Source organism: Bactrocera oleae, chromosome 5 (genome assembly GCF_042242935.1).
Source record: "Bactrocera oleae isolate idBacOlea1 chromosome 5, idBacOlea1, whole genome shotgun sequence".
NCBI lineage: Eukaryota > Metazoa > Arthropoda > Insecta > Diptera > Tephritidae > Bactrocera > Bactrocera oleae.
Window position 1 is genome coordinate 23,993,988 of NC_091539.1, and position 24,093 is coordinate 24,018,080.

A 24,093-nucleotide genomic window follows, 5' to 3' on the forward strand; every position below is an offset into this window, starting at 1 on the left:
CATTACGTTCATAATTGTTATTTCATTAATATTGCATCTGTTGTTGATTATGATTATTAAATCTATTATTGAACGGTCTGTCGTCATTTGGTCGCGGTTGATATCTAAAAAATTTTTTTTGTTCACTTTCTCGTCCTTAATTTTATTATATTTACTATATTCTGGTCTGATGTAACTATCCTTATATCTTCTTCTCGTCATTAATTCTAAAATTCTTCCTAAGTCGTGTTCGTCATAATTTTTTTCAAGTATTGTTCCTTAGGTCATTTCTTTAATAGTATTCACTAACAAATTGTTCGTGTTGCTTAAGTTAATACAGCTATTACCCTCATAACATACTATAATTCATCACTCTTATTTATATTTAATGTTTTGTATATCTATAGCTAGTTCACTTATATTGTTTGCACGAAGACTTGCTATCCTTCGGTATGTTTGATGTGGTTCGGTGTCTGGTCTATATCTCAGTTTTAATGTAGTTTTGATTTGCCTCCAGTTATTAGGTTCTGGGTGGTTTATTACTATGCTTTTTGCTTCTTCTTGTATATTGCTGTAGTAAATCGTCCGCACTGCTTCCCTTCTAATTTCTTCATCTGATATTGGAGACAGTAAATACTCAACTCCTTTAAAAAATGAGTTCACTATGATGCCCTCTGTTCCGGTTAATATTGGCATGTGTCTTATGGTTTTTTATACTCTCGCAACCTGTTGCTACAGAGTATAATAGTTTTGTTCACCTAACGGTTGTTTGTATCACCTAAAATTAATCGAGTTAGATATAGGGTTATATATATATAAATGATCAGGATGAAGAGACGAGTTGAAATCCGGGTGACTGTCTGTCCGTCCGTCCGTCTGTCCGTCCGTCCGTGCAAGCTCTAACTTGAGTAAAAATTGAGATATCTTTATGAAACTTGGTAGACATGTTTCATGGTACCGTGAGACGGTTGGTATTGCAGATGGGCGTAATCGGACCACTGCCACGCCCACAAAACGCCATTAATCAAAAACAAATAACTTGCCATAACTAAGCTCCGCAATAAGATACAAGACTGTTATTTGGTACACAGGATCACATTAGGGAGGGGCATCTGCAGTTAAATTTTTTTTTTTAAAAGTGGGCGTGGTCCCGCCTCTAATAGGTTTAATGTGCATATCTCCTAAACCGCTAATGCTATAATAACAAAATTCACTGGAAGCAAATGTTTTTAGCACTTCTATTGACGGTGTGAAAATAGTTGAAATCGGGTGGCAACTCCGCCCACTCCCCATATAACGGTACTGTTAAAAACTACTAAAAGCGCGATAAATCAAGCACTAAACACGCCAGAGACATTAAATTTTATCTCTGAGATGGTATAAGATGACTTTATAGGAACCGCGTTCAAAATTAGACAGTGGGCGTGGCACAGCCCACTTTTAGGTGAAAACCCATATCTTGAGATCTGCTTAACCGATTTCAACCAAATTCGGTGCGTAACGTTCTTTTCATGTTTCTATGTCATAGTGCGAAAATGGGCGAAATCGGATTACAACCAAGCCTATTTTCCATATGACACCATTTTAAATACCACTTGATTCTTTCACTTTCCTCTATGCAAATCAAGCAACAATGATTATATCGGCGTAAAACTTTGCGTGAATAATACGTTTAAAGTATGCCACCTTGTGACCAAAAATTTTCTAAATCGAACCAAAACTGTTCAAGCCCCTAGGTACTGAATATGTGGACCCCAGTACCTATAGTTGACTTTTTACCGTAAATATCAGCCAATCCACAAAGAAATCTCAAGCGAGTATACCATTTGACTTTGCGAGAGTATAAAATGTTCGGTTACATCCGAACTTAGCACTTCCTTACTTGTTAATATTTGGTCCCGTCTCCTGTTGTTGTCCTCTGTACTTCTTCCTCCAGATATGCGGCTCTGAGCTGCTCTAGCTGCTGTCCTCTTCTAGCCAGCTGCTCCACCAAATCCACCTGTGCCGTATTTTGATGTTTCATCCTTCTTCTCCAACGTCTTTTGTCTTTGACCGAATGTTGCTGCTTTTTTGTAGGTAGTGTTCACTTTTATGTTTACTGCACAGTCACTTATTTGTTTTGTGTCGTGGTGTTCCCTTCTGTGCTCACTGCACTGTCACTTATTTGTTTTGTTGTGGTGGCTGCCTTTTTATTTTTTTTTTTTTCACTAGGAACCTACCGACTGCCCCAATTAAGTTTAGCGTCGCGACAAATGGTTTTTTTCATAATAAGACGGCGAACAATCGTTGGAGAATGTGGAAATCAGACTGATTTTATTGAATAATATTTCTTACAACGAATGTTGATTGTTTACTCAACTGGTTATTGAATTTAATAATTTTGATCAATTCAAAGAATTGGTACAGAATATAATTTTGTTTTGTTCAATTTATTTATAATAATTTCAAGTGGTAGGAAATGGTCTCAAATTACATACAAGTATACTTTGTATTAATTGATTTATGCTACATTGCAGTGTATTAACCCTTTTTATTAGTAAAATTATAAAGCATCAGCACTATATTTTATTGTACTGAAATTCTTGTTTACATTGTTTTATTTATTGTAGCAATGAAGTAATTAAGTAGCAAGTTTGTGTATTAGATTTTGGGTTGGAAGTGTCTGTATATGTAACTCGTGTCAGAGTATTTTTTTTATTTATGAAAAATTAAATATCGCGCAGTGATTAGATTCTTTGTTCGGAAAGGTTTAAAAGCAAAGAAAATTTACAATTGTTAAAAGTGTATAAGGAGTCCTCACCATCATAACGCACCGTTGAATTTTGGGCTGGTGAATTTAAACGTGGTCGTACTAGGTTTGAAGACGACCAAAACATCATTGAGCAAGTTCACAATATTGTTAGTGAAGATCCAAGTTTGACTAAGAGTGAAATTGCTAACGCCATATGCATCTCAGACGAACGAGTACTTCATATTTTACATAGAGAATTACATATGAAAAAGCTGCTTGGAAAATTAGTGCCACACACCGTAACAATTACCCTAAAACTGGATCGAAAACCAATTTCTACGCATAATTTGGAGCGTTTTAAGCAGAATTAAACCGACTTCTTGCGTCGTTTTATAACTATGGATCTACCACCATGATTATAAAATGAAATAAGACCGTTTACCGTAGACTGAATTTGGTTGTTCAGCTCTAAAGCATGTGAAACCACAACGATCAGCAAAGAAGGTTATGGCCTTTTGGATCAGCTGGATGTATAAATTCGTGAGAAAAGATCTAGCTATTCCAATAGACAATTTTTCATCAAGACAATGCATGAATTGCTTGAGTATCCACCGTATTTAGATTTGGCTCCAAGCGCCTACTACCTCTTCAGAAACCTGAAACAATTCCTTCGTGAAAAGTGTTTTTGGTGGAATGCAGAAGCTATTACAGTCGTAGACGAGCATAATGCAGAGCTTCCGGAAAGTCGTTATAGGGATGGCTTAAAACTATTGGAGGATCAGTGGAATAAGTGTATAGAAGTTAAGTGAGATTATATTAACCTGTATATTATTTGCGGCAATGTCCTGGTTCAGGAAAGCTTCGTTCGTAGAGTAGTTTTTTTAAACGTATTAATTTACCAACACTTAAAGATAATGGCAAAATTACCCTAGGTTGGTTCAAAGGCAATGTACTCTCAATATCTTGCAGAGCAAATGTTAAACTGATTGATCCATTTTTGCAAGTTGAAAACCTGGTTGAAAATTTGCCAGAAGATAAGAGCAGAGTGAAAAAACAATATTTTTGAAGTAAAAAATTGTTTAAACGTTAAAACAGTTGTAATTGTTTTCGATAATATATAGCTGAATAGACTGCATATTGTGAGATCTAAATCGTTTTCAAGCTCTCTTAAAATTCGCTTCTTACAAGTAGTCATTACAATATAATAAAATTTAAGCAACAGGAGCATAAATTGAATGTAAAGTCTTTTTCCAAACTATCGAACCCAATAATAACCCTCTGTTTTTACCCGACTTGCCTTTCGTAGCATGAACAGTCAAAAAGAATTTTCACAATGTTGGAATTTTAATCTTTCAATTACGATGGTAAAAACATTTTTGGGCACGGGTCATACATGCCATATCCAAAATTAAAAAATTCAATTCATTACAATACATAAACTTTTTTTTTATTAAGAGATACCGATCATTCATTTAGGATTCATTCTTACAATAAACATTTTAGAATAGACTCTAACTGTATAAAAATAACCAGTTTTAATTCCCATGTCTGTAACTACCGTTTCTCAAAGTCTATTATACCTTGATAGAAGCGTTCTTTGTTCTTCCGAATAAGCTCCCATATTATCTTTAAATGTATCTAAATAAGAATGTAACATGTCTTTAGTTAAAAAGTTATTGTTTGAGGAGAGTGTTCAGCCGATATAAAATGTTTTATAAATTAAAGCGGTAATAGCATTGCCGCGTTTTTCGTGACTAACTACAAAAGCGAAACGTTCCTCTATGTAGTAGAATTGCTTCTCAGCGTCGAGTCGGATATAACGCAAAATAAATGTAGTTTGCTTCACGTGGCTAGAATCAGGTTTTGCATCAACAATTATAGAGTAAAATTTGGCCTCTTTTCGTTCTTCCAATATGAAGGATATCACACGGTCATAACGGTTATGTTGAAAACTACTAAAAATGCGATAACTCAATCAATAAATGCGTTAGAGGCATTAAATATTGCACCCGAGATGATACAAATGGGCTTTATAGAAGTCGGTAACAAAATTGGTCAATGGGCGTGGCATTACCCATATTTAGGTGAAAACCCATATATCAGGACCTGCTCGACGAATTTCAAATTCGGCCGATAAAAGATGAAAATTGGCGAAATAGAATCACCACAACGCTTACTTTCTATATAACACAATTTTAAATTTCATATGATTCTCTTCCTTTACAGTATACAAATTAAACACTAATAAATATATCAGCGTAAAACTTTGCAGAAATAGTTCTTTTAAGATATGCCATACCAAGCCCAAAAATTGCCAAAATCGAACCATAACTCTCCAAGTCCTCAGATGTCGAAGATGTCAACCTCAGTTCGTATGTCTGAAAATATCGGTCAATGTGTGAGATATATTATTGAAGCTCGGAGGGAATATTTTTCTGATAATACTGTACGCTAGTTTCAAAAATGTACCTTTCCCCTAGCTCCTACATACGTAATATAAGGATTTCAAAATTCCATTTGCCTTTATATCGTATATATCGGTCAATTTGTAAGATATCTGACCAAAATGAATTGAGCGAAGAATGTTGGTCAATATATGTGACATTTCAAAGTTTTCATAAACGCAATGTGGTTTAGCGCTGTATCCTAAACCATGGTCTAAACCTTATACCCCTTATAATAATAACCGTTTCATTGGTTGTTTCTTTGGGTATATATTAAATTTAGCCTCTTTAGTTGAGTCACACATATGTCTCATTTGAGTTAACGGTTACACCCGAACTTAGCCCTTCCTTTCTTGTTGATACTACAAATGGTGCCACAACTCTGTGATCCTTTATAACAAATTGTGCTTTTAGCACTTCATAAATTTTCATTTAGAATTTTAGAATTAATACTCGTGATTTCGAAATATTAAATGATTGATAGGAATTGTTACTTTTAATATGAAATATTGTCATGAGTGACGTGCAGTACATATCGCAATTTAATAAAATAAGTAAGGCACGTAAGAAGGAAGAGAGGAGGAGCAAGAGGTATGCAAAAAAGTCCAGAATTCACTTCAACATAAATTGGAAAGACGTTTAAAGAAGAATTAAATAAAAATGAACATTCTTTAACAGTGCGATATGTGCCATTAAGAATCGGATATAAATCAAGAATAGCTCGAAAAAGGTTCCTTATTAGCAAGGTCAACAGCTGAAAGAAAGGATTTTTGGATGGATGGATTTCTGGGATAATGTATTGTTCGCAGACGAGAGTAAATATTGTCAAATGCGATAGTCGAATAGCGGTATGAAGAAAGGCAAATACTGAAATTTGGAAGAAGCTACATCTGACCACATAACTATTATAAAGAACTCACTTCAAATCGAGGGAATTCACCTCTTGAAATATTAACATGGTTTTGATTTTTAGCAGAGGGGAATTTTGAACCTGGAAGTAGGGAATGAATAATATGCTAGTCTGTGAATTTTTAAATTTCATTTCGATTTTAATTTTTTTTTATTTTAAGTTAATATAGGTATACTAATACATTTATTTAAATAATTTAACATTGATATGCTGTTGGCAATTTCACTGTCAATATTTATTACTTCAATAATTATTTATTTACATTAGAAAGTTTATCTTAATATAAAAAAATTCAGTGTCCGTGTGTATGTTCCGAATGAACTCAAAAACGACTCAACTGATATTCATGAAAGTTGGCATATATATGTAATTTGGTCCAACTTAAATGATAGGATAGTTATTAGTTAAAGTCCGTATATCTGTCCGCCTTCGCAAGCGAGTGAAATTTAAGATATCTTAATGAAGCTTGGTGCACGTTATCCTTTGGAAAACGAGTCGTAGATGGGCGTAATCGGATCGCTGCCACGTCCACAAAACTCCATTAATCGAAAGCATATAAATAGCCCTAACTCAGCCGGACATAAAGAATAGTTATTATTTAAATTAATGGTCTAGAGGACTGTACGAATCTGCAAGACTTATCTATATCTATATAAATGCATATGCTTTTATTTTTCTATGCATGCATATAAGTACATAACATATGAATGTGCCTACGAAATTACATACATATATAGCAATAAGTTTGTATAAATATAAATGAACATTCTTTAGATTTCGAATTTCAGAAAAAAACGAAATTAAATTTATTATAATGAATATGAACTCGCATCCAAATTGAGGAAACACAAATTTGTAGTAAAAAACACAACAAACAAATTTTCATTAATGAATGCAGGAACGTCGAAGTTTGGTATTTGCCAACAATCTTCTTTTCGCGACCACAACTTTCTTATGTTGCTTACAGAACTCAAGAGTGAATATCCCGTAAACCACACTGACAAAAGTGACAACATAGCTAGATTTAAAATATTTTTCTGTAGCTCATATTTAATTACTATGATTTGTTGACAAAGTTATTAAGACGGTCAAGGCAATCGTCGCCCGTTTATTATTTTCTTTTTTATGTTGGCACATCAAGGATTTCCTACCAACAACACAACGTTGCGACGCTTTGTCCTCGCGCAAACAGACGCAGACTAAATCTACATAATAAGGTGAATACAAATATTCTACCGACCCATTATAATATTATATATTGTGAATTTCAAAAGATGGATTTTTTTTTGCACATATGTATATCCAATGTTTATATATGGTATTTGAGAATATTTTCCGATAATTGAAGTTGATCCGACAAATAATTTCGGAGGTATGAGCGTATTTGTAAGCTTTTTTGAACAAATTTTTTGTTTGTAATTGGCTCCCAAAACTTTATACGCGTTTTTTCAAAATACTGCTTTCAGCATCGGTAAGCCAAATTTTTCCCAAACGGCTGAACCGATCAACTTTAAATTTTTACTCGACCTTTTTAGATACATATATTTCTCAGGTAATGATCGAAGAAATTTGATAATTATTTCAACTTTCTAAGCCACTCTGAATTGTAAATTTTTTCACAAATATCTATTATTTCGGGAATCCGCCGTTTTTTAAAAAATCAAAATGATGACAAGTAGGAAATAAAAAATTTTCAAAATTATCTGTTGCTACAGAGTACCTATAATAGCTTTGTTCACCTAACGGTTGTTTGTATCACCTTAAACTAATCGAGTTAGATATAGGGTTATATATATATAACTGATCAATATGAAGAGACGAGTTGAAATCCGGATGACTGTCCGTCCGTCCGTGCAATCTCTAACTTGAGTAAAAATTGAGATATCTTAATGAAACTCGGTAGACATGTTTCTTGGTTCCGTGAGACGGTTGGTATTGCAGATGGGCGTAATCGGACCACTGCCACGCCCACAAAATGCCATTAATCAAAAACTAATAAATTGCCATAACTAAGCTCCGCAATAAGATACAAGACTGTTATTTGGTACACAGAATCACATTAGGGAGGGGCATCTGCAGTTAAATTATTATTAAAGTGGGTGTGGTCCCGCCCCTAATAGGTTTAATGTGCATATCTACTAAACAGCTAATGCTATAATAGCAAAATTCACGGGAAGTAAATGTTTTTAGAACCTCTACCTACAGTGTGAAAATAGTTGAAATCGGGTGGCAACTAAATCCACTCCCCATATAACGGTACTGTTAAAAACTACTAAAAGCACGATAATTCAAGTACTAAACACGCCAGAGACATTAAATTTTATCTCTTGGATGGTATGAGATGACTTTATAGGAACCGTGTCAAAATTAGACAGTGGGAGTGGCACCACCCACTTTTAGGTGAAACCCCATATCTTGGGATCTGCTTAACCGATTTACACCAAATTCGGTGCATTACGTTATTTTCATATTTCTATGTTATAGTGCAAAAATGGGCGAAATTGGATCACGCCTATTTCCCACATAACACGCATTTTCAATTCCATCTGATTCTTTCACTTCCCACTATGCATATCAAACATCAATGATTATATCGGGGTAAAACTTTGCGTGAATAATACGTTTAAAGTATGCCACCTTGTGACCAAAAATTGTCTAAATCGAACCAAAACTGTTCAAGCCCCTAAGTACTAAATATGTGGACCCCAGTGCCTATAGTTGATCTTCTACCGAAAATATCAGTCAATCCACAAAGAAATCTCAAACGAGTATACCATTTGACTTTGCGAGAGTATAACATTTTCGGTTACATCCGAACTTAGCCCTTCCTTACTTGTTATTTATGAGATAAATAAAATGCCTCTACAAAAACTAAAATACACAAAAAAGTTTATTTTTCTAATCTGCTAGTGAATATAAGCCCTTAAGGATTTCAAAGGAAGCGATGTAAAAATTGGATAATGGGCGTGACCCCCAATACCAAATACGAGGTCTACAGTGACTGACTTTTTATCGAAAATATCGGTCAATCTTTAGGGTATCTTAATGAAAGTCAATATCTTTTTCTGGTTAAAATATGACATAACGAAAATGGATAACATCGTACCATTCAATTGTACCCCTAACCCTCAAGTTTCGGTTAGTTTTGTATCGTTTATACATATCGATCCATATGAATCTTAACAAAAGTAAGTAACGTACTTTATGGTATATATGTATTGTAGTTTCCTGCCGAAAATATGTGAAATGTGTTCACGAAATGCCCATGTAATACCTATAATGATTTTCGTTATTTTAGCAGACTTTATGCCGAATATGTCAATCAATAAATGCAATAAGTCCACACCTACCCATTGTCCAAATATACCTGATATAACATCCAGCTTTCCTCCTGACTTTAAACCGTTTGTGTTGGACGATATGTGTATTAAATATAATAGCACGGTCTAAGACCTTTATTCTTAATAAATATAATGATTTCAGTTTCTCTCGTTGAGTTTTCTTTTTTTATATACCATATACTTAATATTATAAAGAGGAAAGATTTGATTGTTTGAATAGAATAGGCTCCGAAAACATTTGACGGTTTTCAAAAATTCTCTCACCGTTGGGGACCTACACTCCTCTGGTAAACATAGACTATATTATAATTTCAAAAAAGTTAGGGATCCCTATGTAGTATTGAAACTAGTATAACATACTTATAGTATGAGTTAATAAGATATGAAACATTACTGTAATCCATTCACAGTTTCGTCGATGAATAAATGTTAAATTTTTACGCAACACCTATGTATATACGAGGTGTGTCTAGAAAATATCGGTAATTTTAAAATTTCGCGGGTTTGGAGAGTCCAATTGCCAAAATTTAAAGTACGATAAAATTACCAGCTGTATTCATTGCTTACTTTGTCTGTTGCAGCCGCTAAGGTTAGACGGGCTTGACGTCTTTCTTTTGTTAAAAAGATAAAGATTGCATAGTTTATATCTCAATTATCGTAAAAGTCAGAAAAAACCAAAAAAAAAAAATACATTTTAATTATAAATAGAGTAAAGAAAAATATTAATCGATTAATGTATCAAATGATTAAATGCAAAAACAAAAAATTATTTTCAATTATTTGAAAGGTATTAATCGATTAATCGCTTCTTTCGATTATATTTGTTTTTAGTGTTAAAATAATGAAATAACTTCATTGAACATATTTCGTATTATTATAACCGCAAATATTACACACATATATCATTTACACTTGTTTTTCAAGTACGATTGCAAAAACAGTAGTTTTGAAAGCTTTTTGGTTGTTAATATACTTCGGTTTTCTTAAGCTATTGTCCCAGCTTTAGAAAATAGACGTTTCGCGGGTACTAAAAAAACAAATCTAGAGCAAATATTTCTGGGAAAGTGAATAAAGTTTAGGATAAACAATCTGCATTTATTCCCATGCCTCGAGAGTGTTTCGTTTAAAATCTAAAACTTGGCAATACAAAAAAAACTCAGCTCGTCTTGAGAAACTGTATTATTATTCTGCCTCCATCTTTTGCTATGAACTAATCATTTATGAAGAACTCGTAGGTCGAAATCATTTTCCAAAGATTTTTTTGATGTTTCCATTTGCTTCCACTTTCAGTTTCGCTGCATCCTCGCAAAGCAAGAGCTTTAGGATTTGCAAAATGTATTGTAAACCGTTGGTCGAGTATGGTTGAAGCCGCTCCCAAAAATAAATGTTCAACTGTCTCAAAGCGTCAAACTGTTTTAGCAAAACTTCTTTTATTTCAAGTGGCACTGGGGCCACCATTATAAGTGACAACAGCCATATTATATGATTGAAAATTAGTTTAACGTTTCTTCAAGAACCCCAGATATATGTTCAGCAGTTGAGCAATTTGAGCACACCTATCGTTCTCCAAAATTGTTTACTTTAATGTTTATTGTGAACGGTTACCCCAATCATGCTGTTCATACTTTTATCAGCCATATATCTGTAGTAAATAATTATGTAATTTACAATAGTATAATTTATTGTATATCTTAGCCACAGCAACGCGTGGCCGAGGTCTTCTAGTTTTTCAATATAAAGTTTTGTTTTTGTTTGATCTTTGCAAATCGCGAGACTACTCTCGCGGTGTTCGGTTACACCTGAACCTAGTTTTTCCTTACTTCTTTGTACATAATGTTAACAGAACTACAGAGAAATATAAAAACCAACGCCCACAATGTTAAAAACTTTGTCGTCAGTGTATGTAGGTATGTTTTGATTATCATTAAATTTCTGTAGTGAATATATTATTAAATATAATTTTTTATTCATTTACTGATGTTAAAACTACGATTCTTTTAAGATACCGTCCTTAAAAAAACAAACTGATATGTCTGAGCGACAAATTCAACGTTGGTGGCGATTGAGAAGAGCTGCAGATAGACCAACAACTATAGTAAAATTTTGTGAAAATACGTGGCGTTGCATATATTATTCATACAGCTTTACTTTTGGAATTATCGTCCTTTGGGATAAAGATTGGTTTTGGGACATAAAGCATTGCTGGTATGGTTATCCGCATCAGGTTTGTAAAATCTAAATAACGTATATTTTACATAGTATTATTAAGTGATTTATATTGTATGTCTTTTGATCTCAGTATACATGAATACGCAGACAGCACCTCAGATTTTTCATTATTAAAGTAATTGACCTCAAACTATGATTTTATTTAATTTAAGTTTGAAGAATGCGAAAAATGAAATAATACGGAATGGGCAATAGTGGACCTTACTTCCCCGAGGAGCAATAGAAATAGATAATATGAAGCGTTAACGCATTTTATATGTGGATTTGTTTTTAAATTATTACTTTTAGTGACATAGTTCTATAAAATAATCTCTAACAGTTCGACCGCCATGGTACGTATAACCATAACTCTTGTCATTATAACTATAGAGCCTAGGGCAACACACAAAGTTTGTTTATTGAATCTTCAAATATGTATATCCTTTTTTTGTTACGTACAAATGGATATATGGTAGAGTAATTTGAATATTTAAAAATCACAGATTATTTATTCAAAGAAGTTTGAATACATTGTTGGTATCGGTTTAATGTTGTGTCTTTGAACAAAATGAATATTCTCTCACCGTTTTGGTTGATTGTTTCTTAACATCAGAATATTGTTTTATTCCTCATTAGAAAATATCAAATAGCCAAAATATTTGAGGTACACCTGTCTGCGTTATATTATATAATATATTTCAATGCGTTAATAAATGCTGACAAAAAATCAAAATGGTATAAAAATTATAGTTTTGAAGCGCTTTTTTTTTATAGATACGTCAAATATATTTAGTCCTTTTCCTTACATTTTTATTCTGTTTTCAAATATTTTACCTGACACATTTATACAGACAAATTTCGTTGCATGATTTATAAAATCATAATTTATTCTAAAACATTTCTCTAAGTTCGGTAGATAGGTAGATACTCATTAAAAAGCCCTTTTAGATTAGCCTAATTGCCCGTCTGGAAATTTTTTCATGGACAACGAAATTAGAGATCTTTGTCCACTCCATACAAAATAAGAAAAAGTTTATGTCAAGCGAATGATGTTCCGACTCTGAATAAGCATTTGCGAAGAGCTTTAAAAAAAGCTGAAATTATTTATTAGTTATATGCAAAATATCTGTATATCAATTGGTTATTTTAAATCTATCCTACCAGAATATACATTGTGACCAGAAAGTTTCCGGAAATTGTCAATTGAACTACCCGCGCTGTTGATATCAGTCGACCTCAATAGTGTTGCGATTTTTACAATGGAAAAAAATATTGACAAAGAATTTGCATCAAATTTTGTGTTTCGAACCAAGCTTCGTCTGTGAATGTAAAAAAGGCTTATGGTGAATCGATTCTATCGATCTAATTCTACAACTGGTGCAAAGCCTTTAAGGATGGTCCAGAAACCGTCAAAGACAAGCCTCGTTCCGGTCATCCTTCGACGTCTACCACTGACGATAACATCAAATAAGTGAAGGAAATCGTGCTCGAAAATCGTCATGCGAGTGATAGAGAGATAGCGTGTAAACTAAGCATCGGCCGTAAAGCAGCTCGTTTGATTTTGACCGTTAATTTGATTGGATTGAGAAAATTCAAACTCAATGGTGAATGTTTATTATCATTCAAAAGGACATTCTTTGGCATTTATTTTTTAAATACTATCTCTTTTAAATGTTACTGGTGAACGATACGCGTAATGTTTTGCTCCAAGACCTGACCGGCCCAAAACGTAAAATTATCTGCTCATCGTAGTGTTCTTTCAATAAAACCATTGATTTATGCGATGTGTTGTTGTTGTTGTAACGGTTACCTAGTCCCCGTTTGGGTGATAAATTCCAGATTGGTTGTCGTCGAGGTCATCTAACGGGAAGCCCAGGAAACGAGCTGTTTCGACGGGGTCGGACCATAGGGTAAAGGGTGTTAGATGAGTGGAGTTTGTTTGTTGGGCATGCAAAGAGGTGGTTAGTGTCATGCGGAAACTCATTGCACACAGGACATGTGTTTGGTATGTCGGGGTCTATTCTGGATAATTAGTTTAACCTGCTACAATATCCAGAACGAAGTTGCGCGAGGGTCACTCTGGTTCTCGAGCTCTACGTCTGCTATGGGTGGTGGTTTGACTCGTAATACTCCATTCACTGAGAGGGAGTCGGTGAAGGTGTTGATGGCTCCACTGTGAATGGCGGTCAGTGCCTGTCTGAAGTTCGTTGCGTCCGAAGTCCTGTCGGCTTACTGTCTAATGTCGTCGACGTAACCAAGGAAAGACCTCTTGATGTTCCTAGGAGGCGGCTCTGCTACAAGCAGACGACTGCAGGGGTGGTTTCTACGAAAACATCCCAGCAGAAACTCCTTGGAGAGGAGCTCGTTATGTTCCTTAACCGGAAGCATACGGGCCTCACTGTGTAGGTGTTCGATTGGGGACATCAAAAGGCATCCCGTGATAGTCCGGAGTGCAGTGTTCTGACAAGTCTGGAGCTTCTTCGTCTGCGTGGCACTACATCCAGGCGACCATATTGGGGCTGCATAATTAAGGACCGGACGGCCGATTACCTTGTAAGTTGCCAACAACGTTTCTTTGTATTTTCCCCAAGAGCTGCCGGCAAGCGATTTGAGGATTTTGTTGCGACTCTGTACTTTGGCAGTTATCGCGGTCGTGTGAGGAGTGAAGGAGCAAAGACTGTCTAGCGTAACGCCGAGTTGTTTACTGTCGGAATTTTGGTGCCATCGACTGAAATGTTTAGATCCAGTCTGTACTCCTTCGTCCAGTTCGTAAATATGGTCGCTGTGGATTTATGGGGGAGAGTGTCAGACTCCTTGAAGAGAAGAAGCGAGAAAGATTAGAGAGATAGCTGTTTACTTTCGAGCACATGCCATCGGTTCGATTGTCCAACGTCAATATCGTGCAGTCATCAGCGTACGAGGTCACGGAAATTCCTTCTGGTGGTTGAGGGAGTTTCGAGATGTAGAAGTTAAACAGTAAAGGGGGGAGGATACCACCCTGTGGAACCCCCTGTTTGATTCTTTTCAGTTTGGAGTTTTGACCCCGAAATAGTTCGGATGATTGCCGACCGCTCAGGTAGGTGTCGAAGGCTTTCGACAAGTCCAACGCTACGAGGATCGTCCTCTCGCGGGGTGGCTTCTGGTTTAGGCCATGAACTATCCGGGCGTTTATGACGCTAAGTGCTGTGGTGGTGCTGTGCACTTTCCGGATCCATACTGATGTTCTGCTAGGCTACGGTTGTGAGTGTACGTCGGGAGTTACAAGGCCTCAAGTGTCTTCACTACTAGGGAAAGGAGATTTATTGGGCGATAAGACTCCCCTTTGTTGGCGGGTTTCCTAGGCTTTAGTAGTGGGACCACTCTTCCGACTTTCCAAACATCGGGTATTTGAAGAGTGGCCATCGAACATGGTGCAGGTTGCACAGCCGTTGAGGCAAATGTCGCATTATTGCGTTGACAGCATGGGGCCACGTAACTCGTGTGTCTTAAGGCCTGAACAGGTCTTAAGATGGCTCCATCCATTGCATGTATTGCACCTAACCGAGGTGGAGTTTGGATGGAGCCTTCTAGCACAAACGCAGCAATAAAATTCCTCGGGGCCTGGGCTGGACTCAATGCCAGCACGGGTCAGGAGGATACGGAGCAATCCTGCTGCTAGGCGTTGCTCCAATGACGACAAACTTAATCTAGAACTTACCGATCCAAACAGGGTTAGATCGCCGAAATGTGTGAGAAGTGGCGCCATCTTGTTGAAACCAAACCAAATAGTCGGTTATGATGGTGCGATAACGGTCTCCATTGACGGTTACGTTCTCACCGGGATCATTTTTGAAGAAATATGTACCGATGATTCCACCGGCCCACAAACTACACCAAACCGTTGTGTTTCTGGATGAAATGGCAGCTCTTGAATGTCTTCAGGTTGCTCTTCGTCCCAAATGCGGCAATTTTGCTTGTTACATACCCATTGAGCCAGAAATGGGCCTCATCGCTGAACAAAATTTGGCTCGAAAACATCGGATCTTTTTAGAACTTTTCAAGCGCCCATAGGGCGAAGCGATGTCGCTTGGGAAGGTCGAGCGGCTTCAATTCTTGCTCAAGTTGTATTTTGTACGATTTCAATTTGAGATCTCGTCGTAAAATGCGCTAAGTCGTTCCATACGTCAGTCCCAGTTGCTGCCAACGTCGCCGAATCGACTCTCCACAGTCTTCGTGTACACTCTTAGTTACGGTCTATATTTTCTTCACTGCGTGCTGGACATGGTCTATTCGGTCGAATATTATCCAATAATGAATGCTGGGTCTCACGATGGGTAATGGTTTTGCGAATAGTAGTAATTGAAATAATATGACAGCTTGACACGACTCACGCGTGATTTGTCAAAAAAAGGCTATTGAAAAAGGTACCTCTACTTGGATCACCCGTTATAAGAATTTCAAACTTCCTCTTGATTAAAGATATCTTAACAAAATTAAGTGAAAGTATAATATTGGATATACTATAGTTTAATGCTGAAAATGTGCGATATCGATCCACAAATTAACCAAACTCTGATATACTACATAGATATAATGATTTTTATTAGTCCAGGATGAAATTGAGATTTCCTATTATTTGATTGATGTTACATATCTTACATATTAAATTTGATTGTGTTAATATCACATAACATATATGTGTTGTATCTCATTTGAGTTAATTGTGTAAATTTTTTTTTCTAGATTTTGAATATAAAGTAGTATAATAGTAATGAATGTGTTTCACCGGCTTTGATCCTTGCAAGAGTAAAAATTTTCGGGTACACCCGAACTTAGCCCTTACTTATTTGTCAGAGTTGAATTTTTCGAAGACCTAAGACGTTAATAGGTTAGGTAATTGGCTAAAGTGTGCCTAAAACTCCGCCATAAAAATGGCAGTATGTGCATTTCAAGAAAAAAATAGGTGAAAAATATTTTATCTTCCATTTTATTAATGAATATTTAAAGCCGTTTTGACAGAATATTTTATTGAAGTTCGTTCCTTTTTTTTTTTGCTGTGTTTCTTACACTAAACATTGTTAGTACAATGAAAAATGATAGTATTGTTGTTACCAGGAAAAAACTACATTGCTTTCATGGTAAAGTGCTGGCATTTGGTGACACACATGTGGTATTCGTTCTTAGTATAGTATTGTTATTTAATGTTTGTCGCAGGTATAATATACATGCTATAGTTAATATAATATATCATTAAATTCGCTAATGCTTTGGTCAATATCTCTCTCTGAGTTTCTTCTATAATCAATATAAATGTGGTTACTGATATATTTTAACCAATTCGTTTTATGGGATAGTAAAACCCACTTTTGGTGCTACAACAGGAGAATGATCAGAAGATAAATGAGTACATGTATCAGCAGTTATAAGCGATATTTCCCTATTTTAGGTGAAATATGTTTATTTACATTACATTGGCAACAAAATATTTTTTTAGTCTATTTCTAGCGATATATGGTGGTATTATATGATATCCATGGCTTTTTATTGGTCCCTTACTGTAACACAGTTTATTGACGTTAAGCGGAAAGATTTTTGGCAAATGTTTGTTCATCATATGGTCACACTGCTACTTATGGCATTGAGCTGGGTTTGTAATTTACACCGCGTCGGTTCCTTAGTTCTTGTCGTACATGACTGTGCCGACATATTTTTAGAGGTAAGTTAGAATTTCTCTCATCATTTTTAGATTTTTTTTAGTTTTTTCAGAATTAAACAAAGTAGTATATGTATGTTCCTTCCATAATCAATCAATCTCACCATAGTCAAAAGTTATTATATTAACTACTTAAATTGGATACAAAATTTAGCACATGCTTAACTAAAACGCAAAAAAACAATATTGTGAATGTGGCGTCTGTCCAGCATTTTATAGTAGTCAGATTATAGTGATAAATTATAACCCTAAATATGTAAATTTATAATCAAAGTTAAAGTTGCATGTTTGACAGTTGCATAGAGCCGAATTATTATATTCAACACAGCCGAATTCGTCGAAACTACCAAGACAAATATTAAAGTTTTTATGCTTCCATAGCGGTCTAATCCACATTCTCTTCACCCCAAATTGGTGAAATGTTTAGCAGCAATACTTACACTGTAAAAGCGTGTACGTTATACATTATACATACATATATATTAATGTATGTATATATTAACTAATGAATATTAAATAATAATATATTTTTGTACTCTTAAACCGTATTTGCAATTATAAACGTTTTCTCTTGACGCTTGTGTAGTCTTATCTCACTTATAATGGATTTATATATTGTTTCTTCTTTCATTGTCATTCGACGTAAATCAAAACAATGAAAATTCAAAATTAGTCTGCAATTAGTCCCTTGGTTTTTGACAAACCCAATAAATATGATACCTATATGTAAACCAATAATACCATCTCTTTTAACTTTGTATTAACCAATGATGCCAAAGCAACCCATATTATTCAATTATTTCTAAAATTCAGAACACTCAAAATAGATAAAACAGGACTTAGTTTTATTTAATTATATAAATTTTCAATTCTAGGCTGCAAAATTGACAAAGTACGCGAAATATCAGAAATTGTGTGATTTTATATTTGCGATATTTACTGTTGTATGGATTTTAACCAGGCTCGGTTTCTTTCCACGCATAATTTATAGGTAAGTACTCAAAAGTTACCATCATTTACTAAGGCACTAGCGATGAAATGTTATAAAAATTATTTACAAAGTTAGATGAACGTTCCCATTATAGTGAAGGTGAATTTTAGTGACTTCTGTTTTAAAATTATTGCGGTAAGGTTAAATTGTAATTTTTGTCGTATATACGAGTATACACTGGTGGGCCACATAATTAAAGCCAAAATAGTATAATATTAAATACAGCACGCGTTTCAGTTCAATGTTTTTAGCAATGAAGTATCAACACGAACCATCAGAAGTCATCTTCTTTAAAATTACTACGAGGATTCATTGCAAAAAAAAAAAACAAACAACTTAAAGCGTCGTATTCAATTTGCAAAGGAGCATATCGGAAATTTTTTGGTGATGATGCCTGAATCATTTTTATGCAGGATAACGACCCCAAGAATACTGCTAGGAGTGTTAAAACTTGGTTTTTGTCAGAAAATGTTGCCGTATTGTTTTCACCATAGCATTGTTGATTCCTAAAACATTGTTTACTAGTTTGAAATTAAAAGTAAATAGACCTCTGTAATGTAACTGCAATGCCAACGACTGGATCTGGAGCATGTTTATTAAAATTATATTAATTTAAAACGCACAGTACACAACTCCGTACACAAAAGAATATTTATTGTTTAATTTCTTTAGATACATTTATCTATACTTACATATAATATATATTTTTGTTTTGCAGTTCATCTGTTGAAGCTCCAAATATTTTACCAATGTTCCCGGCGTACTATATTTTCAACACTCTTTTAATATCTCTACTGTTTCTACATGTAGTTTGGACATACTTGATTTTAAAAATTGTTGTTGATTCTTTACAGAAAGGATTGGTGAGTTACTGAGTTAACGGATATATTTTTATACTAATATATTTTAACATGTGAGTTCATATTTTAAAATCTCATTAATTAGTAATTGATTGCAGACCTGCTTCAAAACATAATCGGACAAGCGTTTACCTCAAATAAATGTGCCTTTTTACTGTTTTTTTCGCATTTATTTAAATGGTGCTTTAAAAAAAACATTGTTAATATGAATTATTATTCTAAAATTACTGGATTCTTAAAAAATCTCAGTGCCTTAGTTTTTAAAGCTTATTAAATTTGAAGGGTCTGAAAAATTATTTGCTAACTATCTACTTTAATTCTTAAAAAGTATTTGGCAAAAAAGCATGAAAGTAAATCTTATTCGAAATATTAAGTGGCCTGATTTGACATTTTTTATACTACAATAACAACACTGGTTAATAAAATTTTTTTTATTACATGAAAACTCTAAACAATAATATGTGAATGAAAAAAACCTGCCACGTCACGTTTTCTTGTGACATCAAAACATATATTTTCTTAAGAAGTACAAACAACAGCTTCATTTCAAGATCTTATTGCTTAATATAGAAAAAATAGTTATGATTTTCGTGAATATTTGGCTTCTGGTAGGTTTTTTTAATTTGCAACAATAATCTGCTACCATTCCTGCGCTCCATTTTCCTTGATACCGCTTCTCCATTAAGCAAATGTCCTTATAGATCCTCTCGCTTTGTTTGTCATTCACAGCACCCAAATTTGGCGGAAAAAACTCCAGATGAGAGTCCAACATATGTATTTTAAGGACCTATTACTCCTCAAATCCTTTCCTGATATTATAAGTTCATTTATCAAGTCTTTGCAATTTTTCGATTTATGGTTTCCTAAAAAATTTTGAACAACGTTCACAAAACATTTCCAGGAGAATTTTTCCTGATCATTGAGTTTTTCTTCAAAGCTCTTATCCTTTATCAGTTGCCGTATTTGTTGACCTACAAATTATTCTTTCTTTAATTTTTGCTTTGCTGAGTTTGGGGAATTACTCTTTCAGATATACAAATCCACTGTCATCTCTAGGCACAGCTTTTATAAAAAAAAAAAAATGGCAGTGGCAGTTCGGCAATTAATGATGTGAATTTACGACGCTGAGATTTAAAAAAAAAAAAAATTTTACACAAATGTAATAAAAACTGTCGGGATCGTTAATTAAAAATACACGTATTTGAGTTAGTTATCACAAAAAAAACGACGTAATTTAAACAAAATTATTATAGGTATATTGTTATTGAGGGTACACCAACATAAATCAACATCATTACAAAACTGGTGTGACAATAACCTACAAGGTGCTTTCCAAAGTAAACAGTAAAAAAACATTTCATCTATTGGAAGTGAAGTTATTGCGATTTAAGTGTCAGTATGTTTTTGTCATCGGTGTGAAACTGAGCTTCGAACAAAGAGCCAACATTAAATTTTGTTTTAAAATTGGTAAAACTTTTACCGAAACGTTTCAATTGATGAAACAAGTTTATGGCGATTATTGCCTATCCCGTAGTCGAGTGCACGAGTGGTTTCAACGTTTTCAAAGTGGTCGTGGGGACATAATCTAGAAACGAGCCGAAACCCAAAAAATCGCGCCTGGAGAAGTCAAAAGTGAAGACAATGCCGATTTGTTTTTTGTGATTCCAAGGGTATTGTCCACAAAAAATTTGTTCCACCCGGCCAAAACGTTAATGCGGTATTCTACCTTGGAGTTTTGAAGCGTTTGGTGCGCTGTATTCGACGTGTTCGGCCCGAATATCGCGAAGATGAAAGTTGGCGGTTGTTGGACAATAATGCGCCGTCTCATCGACCGACGCTTGTGGCCGATTATTTGACCAAAAATCATTTTAACAATCAACCACTCCCTGTAATCACCTAATATGTCACCGTGCGACTTCTACCTTTTCGGAAAAATGCATTTGCCGATGAAAAGAAAGCGTTATGCAGACGTGGAGGCCATTCAAAAGGCTTGCTCCGGCATACTGGCGGCCATACCGGGCAACGAGCTAAAACACTCGTTCGACATGCTTTTGGACCGTGCAAAAAGCTGTATTAAAGCAGAAGAAGACTATTTTGAATAAAATAATTGATTTTGCCGATAAAACCATTTTGTTGTTTTTTTGAAAGTCCTGTTTACTTTGGAACGCACCTTGTACATAACAGTGATTACCAGTGTAATGGATGGTGATAATAGATAATAAACAAAAAATGGCGACTGGCGACTCTGTCTCCTGTGAAGCTAGCCGATAGAAATTCATATTTTTTACATACTGTTTCCTAGCGGCAATTAAAATCGCGCGAACGTAATTTTTCTGTTCGTGATACGAGACCAAATTTTAAGTATATTTTCAAGTAACAAGTTAAAATGAATGTTTACTTTACATATAAATAATAGTTATGTTTGTGTATCACATATTGGCCCTTCTTCATCAGACGAATCAGAGTATATATTACGATAATTCATTATTTGAAGGAGACCATTTTTGATTTCGAAGTCATGACAACACTTTTCTCTCTTATTGTGGCCATATCTTATAGACTTAGTCTTTTAACGTATATTCTGTTCCTCTGTTATGTTTTGACAATATTCATTGAACTAAAAATAAGCTTCTGCGTTACTGGGGGTTAATTTTAAAAGGTTAAAAACAAAGTTACAAAGCCTAGCAAAAGGATTTTCGTTAGTACATTTTTGAATTCTCGAAACTCTGCGCAAAATTCTACTGTTGAGTTTACATTAATCCACTGGTATAAAATATATTTACTCCATTGCAATTCTATGGCAGTTAATTTTTAAGCCTCAAATTTACATTTTTCTTGTTCTAAATATTCGATAATATATCATTATCAATAGAAAAAGTGTATATTTTTTAAAGTGCGAATGTTACTCAATAAACGTCGATGTATTTATTCTATTAAACTAATAAGATAATTGCAGCAATTCTGATTATACTATTTTTACATATTGCCGTTTTAAAAAAAGTTTTCAAAAATGTATTGATATTTAAAACACGTTTAGCCTCAGTTATGCATACACAGCTCAACACTGCTTTGACAAACATTGCATGTGAAACATACTCGCAGTTATACTTCACACAGCGTATAGAAATTCAGCAGTTTTCAATGTTTGTAAGATTGAAGTGTTATAATAGGCGCCATGAGAGAAGAGAGAATAGGAGAGCAGCGATGCCTCTATCTGAAATATCACGCAGCATATAAATCAAAATTCAACAGATTTCATGTCATGTCCTAGAGTTCGGTAATTAAATACATGCAAAACGTATTAAACAGATTCCTTTGTGAAACTGCTCATTTATGGCAGTGCCATTTAATTTGGGCATTTATTTGTACTGTATGGTTAATTATTTTTCTATAAAACTCGCTTTTATTTTTTTCACATAAGTTTTCTAAAATGTCAAAAAAAAGACTATGTAATTTTAAGAAAAGTATAACAATTCTAAACGCATATGGAATTTTTCTGGCTAAACGCATAAAAAGAGCTAAATCTAACCAGAAAAAGGCTAAAATGCCTACACTGATTTTACATTCATTCGGATATGCTAGTTCTTTCCCAATAATATTTTTTTAACTGTAAATTACATTGGAAAACAATTTTAATACAAGCTACATTTGTAGCTTGATATTTGAGTAATGTTAAAATGAACTGAAAAATTATGTTTCAGGAAATTGAATGCTTTACAAGGAACTTAGTACACAGAAGTTCCATTATTTTCAAACTAAATCTCCTATTTCGCATCTACAATTGCGTAAGTACAGCCAAATTTAACTTTACGAGAGAGTTTTGTCTACCAACCGCAGATGATTATGTATATTATCGAATACTATATAATAGTAGGTCGAAGTGTCAAAATCAGGAAATTGCTCAAAAGCAGTTGTCTTTATTTTACAAATTTTAAATTTTATTTTATTTGTTATTAATTTATAATTGTAATAATTGTATTTGAACGCTGCGTTCCTATAGTTTGATAGTTAATAAATAAATTTTAAAATTCTTGAAAGTTGTCCATATTAATCAACTTGTGTAAACGCACATATATTTAATAATCTCATCTCCGCATAGTTCTTATAGAAACGTTTTTTTAGAGCATGCTGCAATATTATTCTCTCTTTCATGTTACATATAAAATGACATTTTCGCCACAATATAAAGAATTAGTTATCATAATTTTATTTCATAATTTTAAACGAATTGGTCTTCAAAAGTGTACGCTCAGTAATTAGTTGATCAAAATTTTAAAATAATTATCAAATTAATATTGTAATATATTTTTAAATATTTTTAGATGTCAGGTGATATCCGATCGAGTGATAGTGAAGACGTATCTGATAGCTCTGAAAGCGCAAATATTCCCAATGGAATTGGAGAACCTACAAAAGAAGTTAGCAGTATGAATCGATTGCGTTAATTATAGAAGAGAAATAACATTTTATGCATATTTGTATACATGTAAATAAATAACAAGCTTGATTATTTAAACCAGAAAACCAAAAAAGTTATATAATAAAAGTGATCATAGAAAAATTTAAACAAAAGTTTTATAATTTAATCCATTATATCGTCACCTAAAATGCAAAACGACGTATTATCAAAAAGATCATGTTACGTATGCAACAAATTTCTATATAAATTAAAAGGTTTTTATAATATTAGTAAGATCTTATTAAATCGGTTTTCCTTGTCCTGCAACCTTATGAAAAGTGATGTATTCAGATATATATGAAACTGAGCGGTAATTAAAGAAAAATTTGATGTTATAAAAGGTCGAATTTGGGCCGAAACTGTGTACCCTCTACCAAATAGACTGTAAAGTAGGTAGGTAGGTAGAGTGGCTGTCCAACGACGCACCTAGGCCTATAGGAGGCCCATTGTGATACCACTGGGACTGTGATCCCCTCAC

General features: G+C 34.2%; 1 protein-coding gene across 2 annotated transcripts in view; it reads left to right on the forward strand.

The window, feature by feature from the left end:
- schlank (ceramide synthase schlank) overlaps window positions 1–23,728 on the forward strand; it is a 48,154-nt gene extending 24,426 nt beyond the window's left edge. Inside the window, exons 4-8 of one of the 2 annotated variants that reach the window (XM_036372082.2) lie at window positions 11,408–11,629; window positions 17,087–17,308; window positions 18,181–18,296; window positions 19,015–19,159; window positions 23,479–23,728. In XM_036372082.2, the coding sequence (XP_036227975.1) occupies window positions 11,408–11,629; window positions 17,087–17,308; window positions 18,181–18,296; window positions 19,015–19,159; window positions 23,479–23,601 (828 nt within the window). In that variant the 3' untranslated portion in view covers window positions 23,602–23,728. The remainder of the gene's footprint in view (window positions 1–11,407; window positions 11,630–17,086; window positions 17,309–18,180; window positions 18,297–19,014; window positions 19,160–23,478) is intronic. The other variant, XM_070109491.1, reaches the window with a different exon arrangement.
- Window positions 23,729–24,093: the final 365 nt, after the last annotated feature.